The sequence below is a fragment of the Trichoplusia ni genome, chromosome 9 (assembly GCF_003590095.1).
Source record: "Trichoplusia ni isolate ovarian cell line Hi5 chromosome 9, tn1, whole genome shotgun sequence".
Taxonomy (NCBI): Eukaryota; Metazoa; Arthropoda; class Insecta; order Lepidoptera; family Noctuidae; genus Trichoplusia; species Trichoplusia ni.
In genome coordinates this window covers 12846424-12869644 of record NC_039486.1, presented here as the reverse complement: position 1 = coordinate 12869644, position 23221 = coordinate 12846424, and the positions used below count along the sequence as shown (strand labels likewise).

At 34.4% G+C, this 23221-nt stretch overlaps 3 protein-coding genes across 4 annotated transcripts; 1 reads left to right on the top strand and 2 right to left on the bottom strand.

Annotated features, from left to right (window-relative positions):
* The first annotated feature begins 38 nt into the window (after nt 1-38).
* Nucleotides 39-8421, top strand: LOC113497780 (cytochrome P450 4C1-like). The gene is made up of 9 exons (XM_026877490.1): nt 39-505; nt 2602-2711; nt 4392-4482; nt 5011-5196; nt 5456-5841; nt 6177-6245; nt 6627-6795; nt 7187-7366; nt 7768-8421. Exons 1-9 carry the CDS (start codon nt 352-354, stop codon nt 7935-7937), a joined length of 1515 nt encoding a protein of 504 aa, XP_026733291.1. The 5' UTR covers nt 39-351; the 3' UTR covers nt 7938-8421.
* Nucleotides 8422-9251: 830 nt separating this feature from the next.
* LOC113497781 (neuromedin-U receptor 1-like) lies at nt 9252-11799 on the bottom strand. 2 transcript variants are annotated; one of them, XM_026877491.1, is made up of 4 exons: nt 10468-11799; nt 10292-10392; nt 9853-9960; nt 9252-9481 (listed from the first exon to the last, which is right to left on the bottom strand). In XM_026877491.1, the coding sequence occupies exons 1-4, from the start codon at nt 11240-11242 to the stop codon at nt 9383-9385; spliced, it is 1083 nt and encodes a 360-aa protein (XP_026733292.1). In that variant the 5' UTR covers nt 11243-11799; the 3' UTR covers nt 9252-9382. The 2 variants fall into 2 exon arrangements, with proteins under 2 accessions (XP_026733292.1, XP_026733293.1); XM_026877492.1 differs by having other exon boundaries at nt 10292-10389.
* A 422-nt stretch (nt 11800-12221) lies between these two features.
* On the bottom strand, nt 12222-22891 carry LOC113497779 (carotenoid isomerooxygenase). The gene is made up of 14 exons (XM_026877489.1): nt 22715-22891; nt 22185-22297; nt 20855-20966; nt 18669-18815; nt 17578-17688; nt 16124-16221; nt 15732-15812; nt 15567-15647; nt 15211-15335; nt 14681-14857; nt 14219-14375; nt 13778-13839; nt 13271-13369; nt 12222-13000 (listed from the first exon to the last, which is right to left on the bottom strand). Exons 2-14 carry the CDS (start codon nt 22285-22287, stop codon nt 12824-12826), a joined length of 1530 nt encoding a protein of 509 aa, XP_026733290.1. The 5' UTR covers nt 22288-22297; nt 22715-22891; the 3' UTR covers nt 12222-12823.
* Nucleotides 22892-23221: the final 330 nt, after the last annotated feature.

The window sequence follows — 23221 nt, the reverse complement described above, 5'->3', positions numbered from 1 at the left end:
ATGATCTCTACTTTTTCCATTTTTGGCATTAGCCACAAATTACACTGAATCTTGTCTTCCAGAATGTTCCAATTAAATTACAGAGGTTGATATTATGACACTCTTGAGAACTTTTTTACTTTAATGCACAGATCAGTTTGTATTGCCAAACAAATAAATATATACAACCTCTTTCAACAAATCAAACGCGCGGGAATCACCGCACGCATAAAAAACGACGCATCTCGTCTTGAAACAATCGTTGTCTGTACCATCGATTTCAAATGTTCATTTCATGCGAAACAATAAATCGATTAGTCACGTAAATTTTTAATCAGTTGTTGTTCAGTGGTCGCCCACGCCGCATCCAGGATGCTCCTACACACGCTGATATTAGTTGTTGCGATCGTCATTTGTTTACATGTGTACTTTCGGTACAGCTATAGCGGGAGATTAATTCACAAGTTAAATGGACCAAAAGGAATATTTCTGTTTGGGAATATATTTGATATATTCATTTCTCCTGGTGAGTATTTATTTGATTTCCTTTTAACTGGAATATTTTATTGTTCTGTATATTTGTGTACCCTTTAAGTTTTCGTAGCAATACATATATCCATTTCACTTATTCAGAGATGTATTTCAGTTTGATAACTTTGGTTTGGGCTATTGTTATTTTTTTTGAACTTTTGAACTTCACTTAAATTTAGATTTATTAATCATTTTTTTTTTCATCGACTAACACGATTCATTTTATCACGATCCCATATTTTAGTTTTACATATTTTAACTTGGTATTCAATCTTGACTTCAAATTACGATGATATTCAAAGAGATTTAATAGTAAACTTTAATTAAACACCAAGACTGCGGATAAACGTTATCGGAAACATGATTGCATTATGCAATTGATAGATTAATGAGTGTATTAGCAGTGACCTTGTCAAAGGTCCGCATCGGAATTTATTATTAGTCGTGCTTGTTTCGTTTAATCTGGTTCATGTCTAAACAATATCGTTGCGATAGCTTTTCATCTAGAATGTGTTTATTCAATTGATACTTAAGTATTTTACTTGTATATTATAATATTATCGTACAAATAGGCAAATCTCTTTTTTAGAACGTATTGTTGTACAAGCCGCACTCACAAAAGATTTTAATCAATCTGTCGATTCTTTATATCAGAATATCATTGACCTCAACTGCACCTTTTTATTTCATATATTTAATTTGACGCCTGTTAGTTTCGTGGTAAGTACAATAAATATTATATCTATCGATATTTGTAGCAGTGATAACTTAGTGGCATGACCATTGAACTGTTAAGTCAGAGGTCGAAGGTTCAAATGTAATGTTCCTATCACGCAAAAATGTATTTTTTGAATACTAAGCAATTACCACAAGGAACAGTAACAGAAAACATCGTGCGGAAACCAAATTTTACAAGAGCGATTTAAAAACTTCGACACCAGGATTTTTATTTTTTTGATAGTAGCCTATCAACCATCCAATATTAAATGAAAAGTATGGCTAAACCTTTTATATTCCATCTCATTTTACCGTTATTGAAGCCTTTTACTAATTTTCTTGGGGGTCGGCCAAATTGATCGCCCTTAAGAACCAATTTGAACGCCCATATACCTACAGGCGTTTAGGGACAAATGCTAATGTTTATTTTTTAATTTTCCGTTCATTAATGCAACAGCTTTATGCAAAAATCACAATATTATTGGAGAGAGCATAAAAAACCGCAGACTGGCTACAAATAATAATATCCATTTGGCAGCAATTTTTAAACGTTTGTCTTTTCCCAATTTTCTCATTTTTCACCGCTTCGTGACTCTATAAATTGTTTAGAAAACGCCGCAACCAATTGCTCAGCACGATATCTCACATACGTGAGTCTTTAAAAGAACTGGACGCAATAGCATTAAACAGACAAAAATGAAAATTTCTACACCGACTAATGTGCACTTAACTTATAGATTGGCTACTTGTGTATTATTCCTTACCCAACTTCATTATTATTTTATTAGCTAATAAACCTGCAATTTCTATACTGATTTATGCATGCACATTGCACGCGCAATATCTAGTACTAGCTGCCGACGATAGTTAATTTTATTTTACTTTTATTGCCGTATCTGAAGGGAGTTGCACATTTCATAGCAGGCATGCAGGCCATTGTCACTCCCAATGTCTTTTGTCTACCGTAGCGCAATAAGGAACAGGGCACTGGTAGGTCCATGACATCAGATCAAGGCAACGCTAAAAAAAACTTCTTGACATTGGTGCTTTGATAAAGGTCTCCAATGACGATATCCCTTCCATACTTACCTATTCCGCATTACTCCGTACCTGCCCTCGTGGTTTGCCTCCTATTTTATTTCCACCTCCGCTTTCGAGACCAACTTTGGCAGCGCCGTTCTGTTGCTTTGGTACCCATTCTAAACCATTTCGCACATTAGAAAAAAGGTTTTTTGCTTTTATTTTTTTCAAGTATCTCTGATAAATTAACCACAAGAGTGAGGTAGAATGTAATGATAGATGTAAGGTGTATTAAACAAATAAATAAAAACATCATTTTAGCTTTTGTTACTAATGCTCTTCATTTATTTGCAGAAGAAATATTTAGGACACAAATACGATGGCGTAAAGTTCACGGTAACATCTTCAGGCTGTATGGCCTGCACTATCGAGCCGTGTACTTGTATAAGCCGGAGTATATTGAGGTTAGTATCATATTTTTTTTTTCTTTTTCATATCCTGTATTGCATATATCCTTAAGCGTTTACGTAAAGTGTCTCGAAACTTAAATATTATATTATCACTTAATTTTTTGGGATACAATATGCAGTTGTTAATGCTAAAAGAGGAAAAAAGAAGTAGGTTTCTCAATTCGACTGTTTTCTTTGATCGTCTCTCATCCACGACTGCAAAAATATTACTTATAGAGGTGTTGGTAGGCTCTTAGGACTATCAACCAATCGACTTGTTTACTTTTATGGTCTCCAGCAATCAAATGCCGCCTCCGACATATTTCTTGGACTATTTTAATATGGAGAAGCGATCAACGCAGATTTAAAGCCACCGATTTTAGCATTGTGCTGTGTCTGCCAAACCTATATAAAATGTATAAAAACAACAGGATCTCTAGCTAAATATCATTTTTCAACATCATTCACGTTCCTTATTTAATACCCGCGTAGGACAGCAATTGTATGCTTCTCCTGAGTGCCTTGTTTGTGAAACCCCAGTAAGACTAGGATTAAAAAAAGAAGTAAAGGCGAGGTTACATTAAAAAAAAACAGGTGGCGGTATTTAGTCGACGTGGCAAGGCACGTGCGGCGACCCTAAAAAGTATACATTTTTTATCTCTATTGTTATAAATATTATCTCAATTGACCCCTCAATAGGTCAATGTTTTATCTGAAACTTTGTAGTAATTTTGAAAGCATCTCAGATTAAATTATTATGAAATATAATAGAAGTCCGTCTGCTCGTGTATTTGAATTAGTTCCTAATATGAACCGGTCAACGGGTCACAGATAATTTTATTTAAGTACCTACGTACGTACGCGTATTTATTGTGCGAATCGATAATTTTCGTCAATGCTAAAGATTTCGTATCACACACGTGTATTTTTAAAATTTTGAAATGTTTTATAGTACCTAAATACAAAATAAAAGTGAGAACATTTTTATAAGTGGCCGATTGTCAAACTACCAGCTTGCTATTTTTTTTATTTTCAAAGTAAAACTATTTACATTAATATTCTGCGTGTACTTGCTCGGTTATTTTATTTTATCTTTATTGGTTTACCAACAATTTCACACACTAGATAAATATGTAAAAAATAAGCAAGTACAGGTGACAGTAGTGCTACATTTACCGTAAGGTCAAACTCTGCGTGCATAAACAAATTTGGAGAGAGAAAAACACATATTTATGATAGTAACGAGAGTGAACAGTAGGTAGGTATTTGTACTGAATTCTGATACCCAAGGAAAGATTTAACTTTTTATTTTAGCAGCAAGAGTAATATCACAAGACTTATAAGTGAGTAATTAAAAAAGAAATCCCGTTTGTTGAGTTTATAAACAATAAATAAAGTATAAGTATTTACCGTGTGGATACGGTCTGATGCACTTTGCGTAAGCATTTCCCAATGTAAAAGTATTTTACTTCTCGTTGTCCTTTAATGAAATCGAATACCTAGCTTTATTTCTTTGAGTTTAAAAGCAGGTTGTCATTTTTTTGTGTTGTTTTAACTTAAGAATTTATTCAGAAGAATTCGAGTAATTAATGTCCAAATGAACGTATTTAACCTTAAGTTTGCCCGTGCCTTTTTCGGGATGTGGGTTTAGTGCAAGTGTTCTGTTACTAATCTTATATAAATTTAAATTTACAGGCAGTACTATCTTCTACACGCCACACACACAAGGGAATGCCCTACACCTTTTTGTATCCGTGGTTAGGCGAAGGACTATTGACAAGCGCAGGTAAACTTAAGCAAAGGCAATAAGAAGTTGATCAACTTTAATAATAGATTTTTTTTTAATAATTATCATTTTTATAACCTATTATGTTGTCCTTTAACCAAAGATTGATGCTTGTTCATGATTCCCACGGCTATGATTGCATGATTGTTAACAATTATAAAACCGCTCTTTTTTAATTACAAAATCTATTAATATTGACATATAAAATGAACTTTCGCATCCTGTTAATAAAATGATAATAAAGAGAATGTAAATGTAAAATTCACTTTTTACTGTTTGATAAACAAACTACTTGAGCGCCATCTCTGAATCATTTAAATTATGGTAAAATGCTTCATTGTATGCTAATTGATTATTTCCCGATACTTTTAAATCCTTGACAGGTGATTTAAACTTTGTCTCAGTTTTGCATATATTCTTTAAATTTTGGAAAGTAACCCAAAAACACGAGGGGGCTGCCACAAGTGTAACAGGTTTATATGATGATAGAACTCAACACATTCCATTGAAACCATTGAACACTTTCAGGTGAAAAATGGCAACATCGTCGTAAACTGCTGACCCCGGCGTTCCATTTTCTCATCCTGAAGAAGTTTTTCATAACATTTTGTGAGAGAGCCGAGGAGCTAATGAAAACTTTTGATAAGGAAGCCGACAAGGACAGAACTGAGTTGTTCCCGTTGTTGAGCAAATCAACTCTTAGTATTATGTGTGGTATGTTAATCATTGTTAATATTAGTTCTAAATTAACTCCAATATACTTTGTTTCGAAAGCTTCTTGGTCATCGAAATGTGTCCCATCCTAGGGTAGTCATACTTTCAATACTTATTAAACATGCATACTTGATGGTAATCGTTTTTACTTCGATTCCACCAAAAGCGGAAACTAATAACGAAAAGTATCCCTCAGCAAGTTATTCATCAAAGATCACATTCGTATCAATGTTTATTACATATGTATTTACTGTTCCAGAGACATCAATGGGCACTACTCCGCAAGAAGACATAGAAACTCTAACCAACAAATACTTCCAGCCGGTTCACACTCTATCCACCATTATAATCTACCGCGTCACCAGGCTCTGGCTGTTCACAGAGTTCATGTTCCAGTTCAGCAATGTCTCCAAAATACAGAGCTTAGCTCTGAAGTCCTTGAACAACTTCACTACACAGATAATTCAGTATCGGAGGAAGAGCAGGAATCAGATGCCGGTGTCCGTCGCCTTTGGTGATGAAAGTGATGATGTTTATGGAAAGAAAGCTAAGCTAGCGATGTTGGATCTGTTGCTAGATGAAGAGAGAAAAGGCAGAATTGATGAGAAGGGAATTAGAGAGGAAGTTGATACTTTCATGTTTGAAGTAAGTTTTCTTTTCAAATTTGTTTTTCTTTGTTGGAAGAGATGGGTTTATAAAGTACCTTATAACGATGAAGATTCATTTAATAGAGCGTAGAGACCCAACGGCTGCTATCTCCGCGCCGTGCTACGATTTCAATCTATATTTAGGAAGCATTTTACTTCTGTTTACATTTGTCTGATCTCCAAAATACATATATGCCTGATTTAAACAAATGTAAAACCAACTGCGGCATATGAGTAAAATTGCTCAATAAGAGTCGTTCTTGATAAAAAAGAGTCCAGTTATTCGGTTGTAAGTAAGATAATACAATATTTCAAAATTATTGTCTTTTTTAGGGTCACGACACCACGGCAACAGCACTTTGTTTCTTGATAATGAGTCTGGCGAACGAGCAAAAGATACAGGTAGGTACCGATAATTTTATTAATATTATAACGCAGTTAGTTGCTTATTATAACTGAAAGAGATAAAAACCACCCAACTGCCAGTTCGATTTGGGTTACGTACCACCTAAAAAAGGTGGTTGGTTTCGGGCCATTTTTGACATCTTTTGTTACCGGCAATAAAAAATTACTATTTGTGAACTGTCACATGCAATTTTCTTTCTATCAAGTACCCCTATATGTAATTGAGGTACTCTGTGCTATCAAGGTTACTACGTGGTAACAGGCGAATAGACAGCGATTTCTTTTTTTTAAGTCCCTGGAAAAGTGTTCCAGGGTACGCAATAAAAAAAATGTATTATGGTACGTTCTTCATATAACATTCAGTGGGGTAAATTTCAGGCCTTAGTTAGGGAGGAGATGCTGAGTATTTTCGGCGATTCTCAAAGAATACCAACCATCGAAGACCTATCCAAAATGAAGTATTTAGAATGTTGTATCAAGGAGTCTTTACGCCTATATCCGAGCGTGCATTTTATTTCAAGAATGTTAACTGAGGATCTGAAGATTGGTAAGTTGCGTGACACAATATAATAACAAATACTTACTAATAGCTGTAGGTACTCACAGGTGACCATTTCTTTATTCCGTTTTATCCAAAGTTTTTTGTACTTCAAAAAGACGGAGTTTCAAAATTCGGTCCTTACGTTTAACTGTATCAGGTATGAAGTTGTCAAATTACTAGACACCCCGCTAATGAAAAGAGAAAAAAGAGAGAGAAGAAACTCCAGAGATAAACTGCTTTAGTTAAAATGTCAGTACATAAGAAAAATAGCCTGAAATTCATTTTAAAAGTAAAGTTATAACCAGATTACAATAGAATCATAATACATTATAATTATCCTCTTTTAGTAAAGCGATATTTTACCTAAACTTTTTTTTAAATCAATTGAATATTTCAGACGGCTACATCATACCAAAAGGCACGATATGTAATTTCAACGTATTTGACATTCATCGTAATCCGGAAATATTTCCGGATCCAGAAACGTTCATCCCGGAGAGGTTTCTACCAGAGAAGTGTGCCAATCGTCATCCATATGCGTATATACCGTTCAGTGCGGGTCCCAGAAACTGTATTGGTGAGTTAAAGTATTTATTATAACAACTCCAGCTTTTTTTATTATGCGGGGGAATCAGGTAGTGTCAGACTATAACTGAATAAACCTGAATCGCCGCCGTGCTACGTCTCCTGCATTTGATCGGTGCGCAGCAATGCATAGCAATTCCTGTACCTGTTCAAATTGCTGAACAAAGACCTTTTTGCGTATAGAACAGGGTTAAGTATTGATTGAATGGCTTCTCACTGCGGGGTGAGGGCCTACATATCCATGCCAATATTATCTTACATTTTCATCAGTTTTTATCAGCGGTGCCTTAAGATCATATTGCACTATTTACATAGGTAATCACTGCAATAGCACCGTTCCAACATTATTTATATAATTTATGATAATGAATAATCTCCTCTCTTAAAATGCAGGACAAAAATTCGCTATGATGGAACTGAAGACTGTCATATCGAGTCTTCTCCGCAAGTTCCATTTGGAAGCCATCACGAAGCCAGAAGAGCTCGTCTTCAAGCCTGATCTGGTGTTACGAACCAGCAAGCCTGTCTATGTGAAGTTTTGTAAATTGATGAAGAATGACTGAGGAGTCATCATATAACACATTATGGAAGGGGTTCGGACGTTATACGTATATCTTGAAAATTTAAGATGAAGAATTTCTGGATAATAAGTACAAGTACAATAATGCCACATATAAAGACTTAAATATAAACACAAATCTCGTACTAATTTGAAAGTTAGGGCTCTTAATAAAAATAGCGAGAAGTAAATGTGGTTTTTGCCGGATAAGTAATGTATGGAGAAGGTCTTAAACTAAAGACAAAGGGCAAAGCTTTCTATTAATTAACATTTGTAATTAATGCGTAAGCCGTTTTCTGTCTTTAACATAACAATTGTTTGTAAGGTATTTATTAAAATGATTTGAAACTGCAGCAACAATGCATTACGTATTTAGAATAAGCGGTAAAGATAGGTATTAAATTAATACTAAAATTTAATCTTTAGTGTTGTAAAAGAACCTTAATGTATAATTAAAAGGACTTAGGTAATAAATAATTCTTTAAGTTTCCTTGTATTTTATTCAATGTTTCTTTTCTATTTAATGCCTGTTCGTGATAGCGCTGATTTTAATTGTTTTCCTTGGTCTCTATCCTGGTGTAATAAAATGTTTGCTATAATTTCATTTTTAATTAAAATTACATTTTTAAAGTCAGTTACCACAGGATAATAAAAATGACCAAACATAAATAAAATATTTTTACGCCTTTCGACAAAGACACCTTAATGTCACAATGTTAAATATTGGATCAACTTCGAACGTTATAACAAGATATTAAATAAGAAAATTCTTCGCAAAACATTATAAGTCGTTAATACTTCTTACAATCATGTTTACTAAGAGCTTACATCATAAAAATTACGTTATTACGGCGTTAAAACTAAGCCTAGAGTATTTCAAAGTCAACACTTTCATTTGTTTAGTCCAAAAATACTCACTTGGAGGTAAAAAGATTAAAATTTATCATAATTACATATTAAGAATATTAAGGGGCAGGAAGATTTTTTGCCGCAAAGAGAAAGGGTCATACTAGTGTACTGCCTAATAGCTTCTGTATCGGAACATTCCCACTTGAAGAGGTCGAATTCAGCATTCCGCGTATCCAAAAGAGGAATTCTTCAATTAGGTTATTTCCATCATCTGAAGACAGACCTTTCATTTCCCATTTATGGTGCGCAGCTTTTACGTCTTCAAGGTCACACTATTAATAGCAATAGATAAAAGGCAGTTGTGGACCAGGTGTGTTCTCGTTCGTCGATATCCTATTGGACCATATTGAAACAGTTGTTGAAGGAACCCGAATTATCGTAAAAGGAATTAGCTAAGTAAACCAATAAGTATTAAGTATAGAAGTAACTTAATCTCATATTTTTAATGAATTCCTTCAGACACAACACACAGATTACGTACACTACACACATTATATCTACGGCGTCACGTTTGTTTGAGATTCCGTGTTTGTTTAATATTTAGATACCCATTTTTGTGATACGGCTCGTTTGCAGAGTATTCGAAAACGACTTTTCAGTAAGAACATTTCTTTTCTTCACTCGCCTCTCCCAGAGTTTCTGAAAAGATCATTGGAAATTCAGAAGTAAGGTTTATAAAGAGGTAAGTATTTAACGAAGAACACAAATTTTAGTAGGACTTTGAATAGAATTCAATATTTTGTGTGCATGCCTTTTATAAAATAAATATTACATAAAACTGATTCTGGGATCTATATGAATATTTCAAATATGAATACAGAACACGGACAATCTTGGTACCTATTTCATATAGAGTTATAATAAAGTTTAAACCTCAAAAATCTTAAGTTATTTTTGCAGCTACTTTAAGCGCGGTTAATATAATAATTATAATTTTAATAAAATTATATAATAATATCATTTTTTTCTATTAGATGTTAATCAACGACAAAAAGACGTCAAACTCTCACCTTAAGCGCTTTCCGAAACTTAGTGGACATGAGACTGAACAGCAATGGATTGAGGGCCGCAGCGAACCAGCAGTTGAACATCGCGATCTTATGAGCTGGACTCCAGTACTAAAACAATGATACAATATAGTTTACCCCTCAATATAATAGCTGTAACTAGAGTGAACTAAGTGCTGTGTAAAAGGACCACTTACCTACATAGTTTGATTGAAGCTTAAACCATCTCTACACATAATTAGTAAATAATATATAAATATAAGGGATAATAGAAAAGATATAAATTAAAAATCAGTCGTGTTTTGGGTGCTCCAGTAATGGGTAGTTGTAGTTGACGTTTGTACCAGTTTTAAGCTAAAACGAATCAATAATGCAATATTGCAAATGCAACAAAGAAAGATTCTGGGTTCATACATGATTCTGAATAAAAAACACATCTCACCTGATCAGTTCTTGAGAAGTTATCTGTATCGACGACCACGAGTATCACTCGGATGAGGAAGTACGGAAGCCAGCAGATTACAAACGACACTGTCAGAGCTACTAAACAAGAAAAACTCGTATTAAAAACACACATAATCTGAAAAACCAAGATCAAAAATAGAAAAACTCACTTACTGATCAGTTTATTAACCTTGTTCCTGTTGCTCCCATTGTTCAGTACCGTGTCTTTAAAATGATATTTGGGGTTGTTATTGTTAACTTTGAAAGCTATCATGGTGTAGACAAACGTCATTATACCCAGCGGCACGATGAATGTAACCACTGCCATAATCGCCGTCAGAAGTTTAGATAATGCGTTCGGTATTAAGAAACAAATCAAGTTGTTCCCAGTATCGTAGACGTCCATCGTATAAAATGCCTCCACCAAAGCCTCCAACAAAGCTATCACCCAGATAATTGCAATTATTTTTCCCACTCTTCGCCAAACAGGAGTGCCTTTCAACATCATGGGATAGCATATAGCTATGTATCGTTCTATGGATAGGACAGTCATCACTAGAATTCCGTTATTCCAAAGGATGGTAACGACCATAAAATGAACGCATATTATAAATTTGCAAGTCATCTTTCCATACTCGAACTCTAGTAGCGCAGATCCACTCAGAATTTGGTAGATGAATATTAAAATGGGAAACGTTACCAAGAGGTCTGACACCGCCAAGTTAAATAGGTAGTAGTTGGTGGCGGTGTGCATGGTCCTGTCGTAGTAGATGACGATGCATGTGAGGACATTGCCGACGAGGCTGGCGACGAAGATCAAGGACAACGCTACACAGTATATCACCAATAAGTAATACGGTTCCTCAAAGTACGCAATTTTGGTGAATCCATGCCCGTCTTCTGACACATTTACACTTGTTCCATTCACCATTTTAAAATAATCAGGCATTTTAGAAAGTATACTCGCAACAGCTTGGTCATGAAGCTAATTACCAGTTTTACGTGTGGTTTGTAACGTACTGGCTAATAGTAAGCGTGATGGTCAATGTTTGTATAGCACCTTAGTGATATTACGTTTTATCAACAAAGTAGTTTGCCCAACAATGTACACAAACGATTAAGTAGATTAATTTCTCGACCTGACGTTTAGGCTTTCGTACGCTGAACCATTAACTAATAATAATTGGTAATAAAGAGCCATTATAAAAAAACCTTTTATAGTGTATTACCCGAGGTGAGACCAAGTAGCATTATACGGTAGAGCGGTGTCCTGCTTACACTAATATTCTTCTCCTACTTTAAAAGTTTAGAAATCCGCTTAATAGAGAGTTAGACTTGTAACACTAAGGGTTCCGTTGTAATACGCTGAAAAAAACAAATACCCATGGATTTTGTGTAGAAAATGTTGCTTTACATGCGTTTTAATTTTTATTATAGCGGAATTAAAATTACATCATTAGTGCCACTGTCTAACTATCAGAGTTCATGAGAACAATCAGAAGGGCAGACGGACTAACAGCACTATTTATATCAACTATTTAAGTAAATTGGATAGCCACGATAGCACAAAAATCTTGATACAGGCCACGGTTCAAAAATAAAAAATATTAGTAAAAAGTAAAATATGTAGGTTTAAAATGTGTAGTCAAACGCTATTTCTAATATAATAAAAAAGTCATTGAGTAACTTAACAAGTTATCATATTACAAAAAAAAAAAATAGTCTGATATTTTTTGTTTTGATTACGAGTCATTCAATTCTTTTTATCTACCTTATCTACCTACCTTTCGTATGGTTAAATTACAATCTACTATCAGACGGTAGGTTTCTTGAAGACAAATAAAATGAAAATATAAAATGTAACTTATTTATTAAACTTATAAAATTAACAAGTTTATTTACAAGCATAAAACTGGTTACAATTTCTCTTTCACTAACTTATAAACTTAAATTTTGCATAAGCAAAAATTATCTTTGGACCTCTCCTACGTAATCAAACAGACACGGACTGAAGGTTAAACAGAACGTATTAAAAGATATTTACTTAATATTAAGACATTTATGATCTCAAAATATTATCCTCATCTTCTTTAATGAAAAAACCTATTTCAGAACCTTAATTTACAAAATAATATTTTCTCATCAACTGCTAAATGATTAAACAACGTTAAAAATGGATGCAAACTTAAACAGGTCTTGATTAGCAGTCTATGAAACATACTTCTATATTTTTTTTTAATATCAGTCAATCTGCATAAACTCTCCTATTTCAATTCAAAAATAAAATAACGTTGCATCAAAGCATCTCCAATTTTCCGAGTACCTATTTCTTATAGAGCAGGCACACCAATTTCTTAAACTTCATTTTGAGTATTTCAGCATTAAACGTTTCCTGCCCAAGCACCGCTAATTAATTTACCGGTAACGATCACCTTCTAAATTTTTGAGCGTGACAAAACAGCGTAGTTTTTATAGGGGGATATAAAACTATTGGACATGAAAACCTATATCTACCATTAACACAATTTGTTTAACCATTTGTTGGCAGGAACCAGCCATGCAAGCACTTGGGCGCTGGTGACGGGGTGTTGAATGTCGCTCGCCCCATTTCCTCCATGGTCTTCGCATTGAGAACCAGTAAGGCCACTGTTTGATTCATCTCTCCTCCCCATACCAGTGCGCTCAGAAGAACACCGTCATCTTCATCCTGAAATGAATTATAAAGAACCTTATTTATTATGGAGGCAAATAAAGTCCCAAGTATCAGTTACATGTACAACTGATGTTACATTATGGTCAGGCAAAATTATACTCTACGTAGGTAGTGCATATAAAAGGCATTTCTTTATGCAAGTCATATGATATGAAATTGGGCCTGAGGCAATTTTATCTATTAATTACTTTGGTAAAAATTGCTTTGTTAATTTTTGTACGATTGGGGTTCAAAACTATAAGGAAAAATATGATTTTGACCGACCTTTGCGTTAGGTGAAGGCACAAATATCGGCTCGCTCGGGTAACAATTAGGTCGGCACCAAGTTTTAGTTTCACCAGTTTTTGTGTCCACCTTAATAACCTGGAAATAATAAATATTTAATTTAAAAACCTTTTTCTTGAATCAGACTATTTTCATCGATCATGTCATTGATTGATCATATATTATTATCATCAATTCTTTTGTGGGCGTTTTCAACGGTACATTGACTAATCTGGCATTGAAACACCCTGTTAAATTATATTGCGGATCAGATTTACTTAAATTTACTTTGACTTTCATACCTCTAGCACCAGAACTAGATACTGCGCTAAAGGTATCAAATTTGCTGGATCCGAATTAAGATATTTGGAATAGATTTAATAATCCATTCCCTGCATGATGACAGAGTAGGAGTCATTAAGACTTCGGCTAAGGTCACAAGTACTCTGATTGTTAAAATACTCGTAAATTGTATAAACGGAGAAAATAAGAGGAACTTAGCCTTACGGTTCCAGGATTCTCAGCATCGACATCTGAGCTTATGGCGTAGAAATATCTGTAGTATTTAGCTGAAAACAAAATGTCAAAAGTATATTAGCTGTAGTAGGAAGGTCCCTTTAAATGGTGAAGGTCTGGGTCAATAGAAGTGGCCTGTGCTCGGAACCCATTACTGGGAACCTGATGATATCGTTCCGATGATAAACTATATGATTATGTTTCTTGTGTCGCCTCGGTTATAAAAACATTTAGGACACATTCACAAAAACACCTAGTCTCAGGACAAGTATTCGTGGATTTTAATACAAATGCTCGTCCTACGCGAGGATCGAACCCGCATGACGTCGCGCAGAGTGGCTTCGTCGTAGTGACCTGAACCACTCGGCTATTCGTGTCGGTTTAACACACGATTTCGTCACCTTATAGAAAATAGTTAATAGAATTACTTACAGTTATGCAGATCATAGTGTATCCTAGGCGTCTCGCAGCCGATATCGGCCAGTATGCTAGATTTCATCCTGGTCATTTTAGGAGCGTTTAGTGACACCTGTAGTCTTTTTGGTTTGGCTCGGAACCATTCAGCATAATCTGCGTTGCTTTGCATAGTCTGTAAGATAAGGGATTTATTCGCATTACCTTTATAATTATAAGGACAATAAATTTCAAAGAGATGCACTATCGCTAATGTAGTTAGAATAATATTGTTTTTTAATGATGAAAAGCTTTGGCTCGATATAAATGGGAAGATCCCCGATTCTTTAGTCATCAGTGCCTGATGTACGAGTTCTTTAAGCATGAACCTTGTCTTTGTTTTCTGTTTTTATTTCACACCTAACTTTCCCAAAAGTAAAAACAAAACTGAGTAAGTCTTCAATGCACCAACAAAGGCCCAAACGCAAAACCAAAACTCACCTCAATCGCATGAACATACATAGCGTCGACGACCTTTGCGTCCTTGTAGGTGCAGAGGTCGACAACGAGTTCACCTTCATGCTCGTAACAATTGATGATGTGCAGGAAGAACAGCGTGTCGGTGCGGAACCGTTTCACCTCCTTGCCTGTTGTGCGGCTTAGAAGGACTATGTGGGTCTGGAAATAGGAATAATTATATGTTGTCAGTCAGGCCAGTTACGAGAACTATGATGCATTTTAAAGGTACAACTTTGTTGCTAGGCTAATATGATGAGACAATGATTCAAATTTTAAATAACATGAGTGCAATGAATAATGAAGATACTTTTCACAATTTGAGCATTGGTTGCTAGTATTTTGTCTCAGGCGTAGATGTGGTTATGAAATTGATCTAAGATCGAGCTACACTTATGGAGTGTACTATTATGGCTAATGGAGCTAAAATTCAGATTACTTTTCGGAACTAAAAATCTCAACAAATAACTATTTACTTTCTATTAACAAGTTAGTCAACATGTAATGTGACGCACCTCGTATTCAGGATACCACTTGAGGCTGGCGGCGAGCTTGTTGTTGTTGATGAGGTTCGTCATCAACCCGTACACGGAGATGGACAGTGGCTGCTCCACAATCACGAAGTAGTTCTCAGTGATACCTGAAATTATGAAACAAATACTATAGTTAGTAGGAAACAAAAAACAATCCCAATTTTGAATTAAGTTCTCACTAAGTTAGTCTAACTATGTATTGATTATTAAAAGTAGTCAACGCCTACTGCTGGACAATCTTTAATCCTTCCCGTGGTCGCTGTCTTTTGCCAGAGGTCGTCATGAGAGATTTTGATGGCAAAAGTTTTTCTTTATAAAAATATTTAGTTTGTACTCACCAAATGTGTGCATGTAAGCGGGATGAAGTGCCCAACGAGGAGCCATTGAGGCTACAATATGGGCGCTTTTGAACATGTCACCTAAAATAATTATAAGAATATTATCTTTTGTTCTTTTGAATAAAATAAAAAATATTTTCTGTCAGTTGCATGAGAAATAGTTACCTTTTTCTGTGAACGGGAACTTGGCAACCACGTGTCGTATTCTGCCCTTAACAACTGACATTCCAACGTTGTAAACATCCCCTGAAAGCAAAAAACAAGTTAGAAATGTAGACGTATGAAAAACAAATAATTCGAAAAGATTAATTTGATTTCATTTTATATTTTAACACCGAATTTACATGCAGGTCTTCTTCTTATCGTGTTGTTGATTTTTAAATCGTACAGCTTACAGAGCTCTGAAATGTTTTCAGCGAGGCAGGTCCACACGATTCCCTTATAGTTTTGACGTTAATCGAAAAAAATGTGGGCAGTGCATTTGACGTCTGACCAGTGCCTTGGCAGTATAACGTCTATCGCTACATTTACGTAGTATTCTAGAAGATTGAACTCACCATTGGGCATAACGTGAGGATGTGACGTGTGGTTTACAAGTGCCACGCAGTCTGTCATGTTCTTTTGTTCCAGAGTGTCCAGTGTCACTGTATCCACCCTGGAAAAGGCAACATCAGTGATTTAGATGAGCATGATTATTTTAAAGCCTTCTTAGTGTATGATGTCATTGTGTTCATAGTTTACAGGATATAAACCTTACGAAAAATGGATAAACAAGTAATAAAGTGTCATGTAGAATTTTTTTAAATTAAAATTTATTTAGAAAAAAAAGGTAATTTCCAATCGGATTTTACAACTTAGGGTTTTCCACCAAAAATACAATGACTCAACAAAAGTCTAAAAAAGAGCAACAGAATTCTAAATTTAAAACCAATCTTAAACTTGGCTCGTGATTCATGACAAAAAAGCAATACATAAAAACTTTTTGGTCCTTTCATTTTTTTTTTTTTGGCAATGCAACCAACGCATTTTGGATGTACTTAAAAAAAGGGTACCTAAGTGAATGACCTGGTCATGTTTGGCTTATAATAAGAGCACGACACCTATATAGTGGTGAGATATTTTTGGCATGTTATGAAACGAGGATTAACTTGGAATTCACACGTAGAAGGCACGGGTGGATTTAAAGTACGGCTTCGTCCACATTCACGTATCATTTTATAAAGTATATTGATATATTGATATTATTTTAAGAACCTTTTGATAATACGTTTAGGTTTAAATATTAAGCACTTATTTCAAGATTTGTTGGTATATTATCGATTCATTTTTTTAAGTCAGCGTTGTTATTCATTATATGGATTCAGAAATATGTGAGGCTCTGTTTCTTTAAATCCTAAAGGATGTGGCATTATCTCGATTTAATAAAAAGCTTCAAGAAAGAACACTTAAATTTAGTTTTTACTCATAAACGCAACATACTATTTAAGTCATAAAACTACGGTTACGTGATACCAATTAAACAAAACAAAAGAACGTCGCACGTGTTGAGTCACAAGATTAAAAACAAAACCAGAATCACAACTTAATTACCTCTGATTCTTTTTAATTGAAGATAATGTTTCATTTGAATCCTCTTTTTATTACTGGCCGCTAAACAAAACACACGAAAATATGCCTACTTAATCGAGTACTATTTAAACGCTTCAAAAAAGAAAAAGCGATCTCGTCTTGGGTTTTTTATTTACCAAAAATAAACTACATCGTGGAAGCGGAACCTAATTATCGTCGTAAGTAGTTTTTAAAAGTTAAAATAAGTTGCGATGTTTTTCGGTTAGTATTAATTTTTAAAACGTTTAGTATTAGAGTTTATAAAACAGAATCGAATAATTTTCTTTAAAAGCTTTAAGTGCAAACCAAAATTCATTTTATGTCACTTATATTAAGGTATATTCTTGGCTTTTTTTGTCTGTGATTCTATAGGTACGCTTAGATCTATTCATTTTATATTTACCTGTGTATGATAGGACCTTCAGTGAAAGCATACACTTCGTCGCCGAAAGGATACACTGATATCATCGCGTTGTCTGACATGTGCTCCCCTGGATTGAAGAATGCTGCCACCCTGAAATATTCATAAAAAAACATTTGAGCTTCAATTTCTCACTCAGAGTATCGCTTTATGAGTAACTTTTGAGATATACCGACTATTTGTAAAACAAAACTTATAGGTGTTCAAGTGGTTATGACATAACTATATACTCGTAGCCTTCATTTTGCAGTTCATCGCAATGGGGAAGAATAGAAGGACCAGGGGCTTACCACAATGAGAAATACCATTCTACGTGTATCTGTCACGCTTTTAGATCCGATATAATCTCACGGTTTCCACTGCCTCCTATTAAAATAAGGCTGTTGCCATTATGCCAAAAAGGACCACTTTCTTAGGGTAGTAAGTAGTAGGCCCCTACAGATATGTAATCGCATAATGATGATTCAATGCATCGCCTATATTTTCGATTATAATTAATTATTATATACACAGTTTTGATGATAAGATTGTACTAACAATACAGTAGCACATTATTTTATCTTATCTCAATTATGACACAATAATAATAATTATTATATAAAGTCAAATGCATAAAAAAGTCATCGATATGCAAAATTTTGAATCATTTATTTTGATAACATAATTTTATAAACAGATTATAGGTAATTATTAAGGTTGCAATGTCCGGATACGAATATGAAATACTTGATCTCTGGGCCCAGAAAAAAGGAAAAAGTAATTTAATTTTAAAACTAAACTTTTTAAGGAAATAAAAATCCCGTCATGAGAAATAAATAGCGCAACCAGTACATGACTACACAGTCATGATCAGGAAACTTCAAAAATATGTCATTAATTTTAAACTAGTGACAAGACTTAGTATTGTCATACAATCGATTTTTTCTTTGTTCGAATAGAGATCGATTTGTGATACTGGAACCCGTCACTAGCGAGAACTCATGCAGTGAATAACCGGATCAAAATCTGGTTAGCTTGACTAAGCCCGCTGTTCTGATCTCTATGTCACGAAATATACAATGATGTGAAATTACCTATCAAATATGGTGTGGCATGGATCTGGAGCGGACTTGGTGCCGAACTCGGTGACCACGATGCGGTTGGCAGCGCGGTTCTTCTTCAGAGTGTTAGTGCGCAAGAAACGACACTGGTACGTCACTGTGCCATCGTCGATGGCGAATCTGAGGATGAAGATTTAGATGGTTATAGTAATTTGTCTGTCTGATTAATTTGCACTATACTTCTGCTATTCCGCACTTTAATACTTTCTACACTGGACCGGATAGCTGAGTCGTATTGGTCTTTTGACCCCTGCATCGGCCAAGCATTTGTGTGATCCAAAAATGCTTGCTGTTAGTTTGGGAGTAAGTTATATTATTTTTAATAGAGTTATAAGGAGACAATATCAAAGTTTTAGCTACTAAGGAGCACTGAAACAAATTGTATTCAATTTATATGTATTCATGTGTATAATATGTATACAGATTTGAGTTTATGAGTAGTGCCAAATGTAAGTGCCAATATTGTTAAATCTGAATGACCACAGGGCGATGTCAGAATCATTCATTAATCCCACACAGGTCGATGACACTTGAACCAGTTCCGAGAATAAAAATCAACAAATCTATCCCCCTTCACTCTGTCCCTACAGTTTGCAATAATGACAGGAAATTATTTGCAGTAATGGAATCATAAGTGATGTGGAGCAAAGCTTTTTTTCTGTATTTGGTTTACATTCGAACAATGCCCGATTCAAATCTCAGTTCGCTAACGTTGGTCAGAAAGCTGCCTGTTTAAAATGGGAATGGCTTGTCCTTTAACTCCTGGGCAAAAGTGTGAATCCTATGCAGCATCTAACATGAAGCGGCGACGAGAACGGTTCCGAATGAGACGCATACCAAAAAAATGGTTGTAGGCAATAGACCGGACAGGGTGGAAAAATTGATGGGAGGTTTTGCCCTGCAGTGGGACAGTAACAGATCAACCAAAAAAAATGCCCGGTTTCTTTCTTTTCAAGATTTTTCTATCATTATAAATATATTTCACCACTTCTTCTACAATTTGTCTAACTTCGAATTATTTCTCTATTATACGCGGCGAACTTTTTGTATTACCGTCTTTTGTTTTGTTAGTACTTAATTAGGTAGGTAGTACATACAGGGCAAAGATCGCTGATATCTCAGTAATATTTGACCATTGTAAACCCGGATTCATAAATAATTATATAGGCAACTGAAATAATTGACATACGAGAAATAACGATAAGAAATTCAAAAAGTAGACACAAAATTTGTTCCAAAATTGCCAATTCACCTTCAAAATCTGTTTTTTGAAAATATGACTGAATTGAATTTACAATCATATTATTATTATTACAGTCTCATTTTGACAACTTGCTTTATTGCAGTTTGATCACGTTTATTCCTATTAGATCTTAGATATGACAATTAATTATGTCTATACAGCTCCTTATTCTAGCAGACTTAAAAGGTGTTAATCAACAAACAATTTTTTTTATAAAAATCTCTTATTTATAATTTATTTTTGTTACAATCAATGAATGGGTCTTAATTAACTAATTAATGGAGATTAGACGAGCTCGATTCTTTCTCGCGAGACTGGCCCTTATCAGGGATAGACCGGGATAAATGGAAGGACTGAAATAAGGCCTTCGCAATAAAGAGGGTACCTAATTACTTTTATTTTTATATATACTACTTATATTATACGCGAAAGTTTTAATGTATGAATATTATTTTTTATTTGTAGCAGGCGTGTCCGCAGGCAACAGCTAGTAGAAATGATTGTCTCATGAAGTAGCTATACATATAAATTAAAAATACGTAAACTAAAGAGACAGCTTTAGTTCCTATATACGTAACTTTGAAAATATGTAGTAGGTACGTACATACAAGTGACGTTAAACCTATTCATAATTTTAATTATACTTAGTGCATTCTTATATGGTAATACACGTGCACAAAAACAAAAATCTGACACGTGTAAAAAAACCTGTAAATAGATTCAGGCGACGAGTGATAACGAATTAGATAGCTTATCATATTACACGAGACTGTTTTTTTTTTAAATCCTCTTATTATTATGTGTTCAATCTCCACCTCAATAATCTATCTCGACAAACGACTTTAAAATAGAGAATATCTGAACTCGACTTTGAGATATATGAAAAATTGAAATAGTCACCTAATAAAATATTTACCTGTGCAGCAAAGCAGAGCTGTCAAATAGGTGCTCAAAACGCATCGTGCCGACATTAAGGCACCCCGGTCCATTACGAAGCAAGGTGCCACGAAGCCATGACGGAAATTCACCTGAAGAAAAAAAAATTGTTAAAAAAGACCAAGTTATTGGTCAAAAGAAAAGACTACGCAATCCTCAGAGTAGTTTCATAAATTCGGGAAAAATTATAAAAAAAGTGTTTTCATTTTACTAAATTATTCTTCACTGAAGAATATTCGCTTAATTTAAAATTTTAACACCCAGCATAATTTATAAGCGATTATTTGTAAATACATACACATGAATGAAATACTCAGCAAGTTTTTAAATAATAATAGGGATAAAAAGATTGTCTCAAACATTCTACTTCAAACTGCAATGAGCCAACAAATATTATCGTAAGTATTCTAAATTTAGCAAGAACGGTAATGTGAATTAAGGTATGTGCAATAAAAGTATTTATAAGTGCAGATCGGAGCTATGTTTACTTTAACATTAACGAAATGAGCAAAAAATGGTCTTCAAAACACTTCTGATCAGAGTTCGGCAAAAAAGATGCTTTGAAAACATAAATAGCCTGGAGAAAACTAGCGACTAATATAGACTATTATCACATGAATATTTTTGTATATTAACATTCCTTAATTTAAGATTGTGTACGTAATGTGTATGGAACAGAAATAGTTATATAGTGCAGTTCATTCAAAACCGCAATATTTCTATTAAAATTACTTACGCAAGTAGATGTTATTAATAATTATAATTTGCACGTTTTACCTCTGGGATTACCATAGAGCATAACGCATTTCCCCTAAAGAATTACCTACACTTCTAAGGAAACATAATTAAAAAAAATATTATGCAAATACGATATCCACCGCAAGGATAGCTGTTTGATTATTTCTTTTTTATGCATTTGTTTAATGAGTCATCAAAACTAAACTTTGGCAAATTTTGGCACGTATATTTGATATCAATTTAACATGACATTTTGTCCCTGATAACATGATCGTATAACAATTGTTTTCGTTATAATCACTCCTAATTGTTATATTGTGTACGCTCATTTTCCTTAACGTTATTACAAAATAATAATCCTGGAGTACATTGAACTCACAACTCTACCAACTATTAAATACAGCTCTATTTTCCATTCGACATTCATTTATACTTTTCTCCATTAATTTCAGCTTCACTCTAACCAACTCTACATGAATCAATAACTCAATCTACCTACGCAACATTCCCTCTATTTTTATATCGCTCTTTCTAATTTACAATTGAAGTTAGTTCTATGGTCATTAACATACCTGTCATGGTCCCTTCCAAGGGTTCGGAGACCTCCTCCTCACAGGATCGAAGCCAAACTGTTGCGTCGCAGTTTGGATACAACTTTTCTTCAGTAGCTGCCATTTCGCTAAAACTATACATTCATTTTAAACTCTACATTCAAAATGTCACCACGTAATGTTCTTTGAAAATTAACCGGGTAATAAATTCATAGGCGTTTTTTTTAAACTGCGTCATCAAATTTGTTATAGTCCTTTCTCAATTTTTTTTTCAGGACTGTCATATAACGCTCTTTTAGAACAATATTGCGTTTTATCACCGGTAAAATTAACAAATAAAATTTTCGTTAAACACAATGTTTGCGTGATGAAAATATCAATCGAGTTCGTTTCAAAAGAAATATCGATTAAAAGCTCTATCCACCTCACAATAAGGTTATGTTTTCAGTGAAATTTTCCGAAACACGTTTGCCAAATCGGACGAACAGTTCAATAATTTTCGCACCACAACAACCACGACCTTGAACGAAAGCTCTTTTAACCAGACTTACCTTTTTGGAATTGAAATATCTTAAAACACTTAATAATCACAGTTTTCAGATACTGGCAAGTCAAGACGCGTGGTTCGCTAGACGAGGTGAGTGAGACTGTAGGAGCGTAGGGGTGGAGACTCCCTGTCACGGTCACGCAGACGACCTTCGCTGGCGGCGCGGTAAGACAACACTGCATGTAGATACGACGCCGCAATTTATATAAACACAATTACCGAAAAAGATTATCGCTCGCTTGCGATGTTACGAGGTTTTGCTTGTGGGAAATTGGTTAAATGATCATTTGTTTTCGATTTACTTTGTATGTTAACAGTCTGTAAATAAGGGTTGATGAAACAGATGTTGCATGTTTTATTTTTTTGGTTTTAGGTATATAAAAATAATTTTGTTTTTTTTTCTGTCATTCAGTACTCCGATTATTTAAACAAACTCTAGGTCGAAATACTTTAATCTATTCATGTATATAAAATCGGTGTGTCTTGTGTGTCACCAAAATATATATTTTTT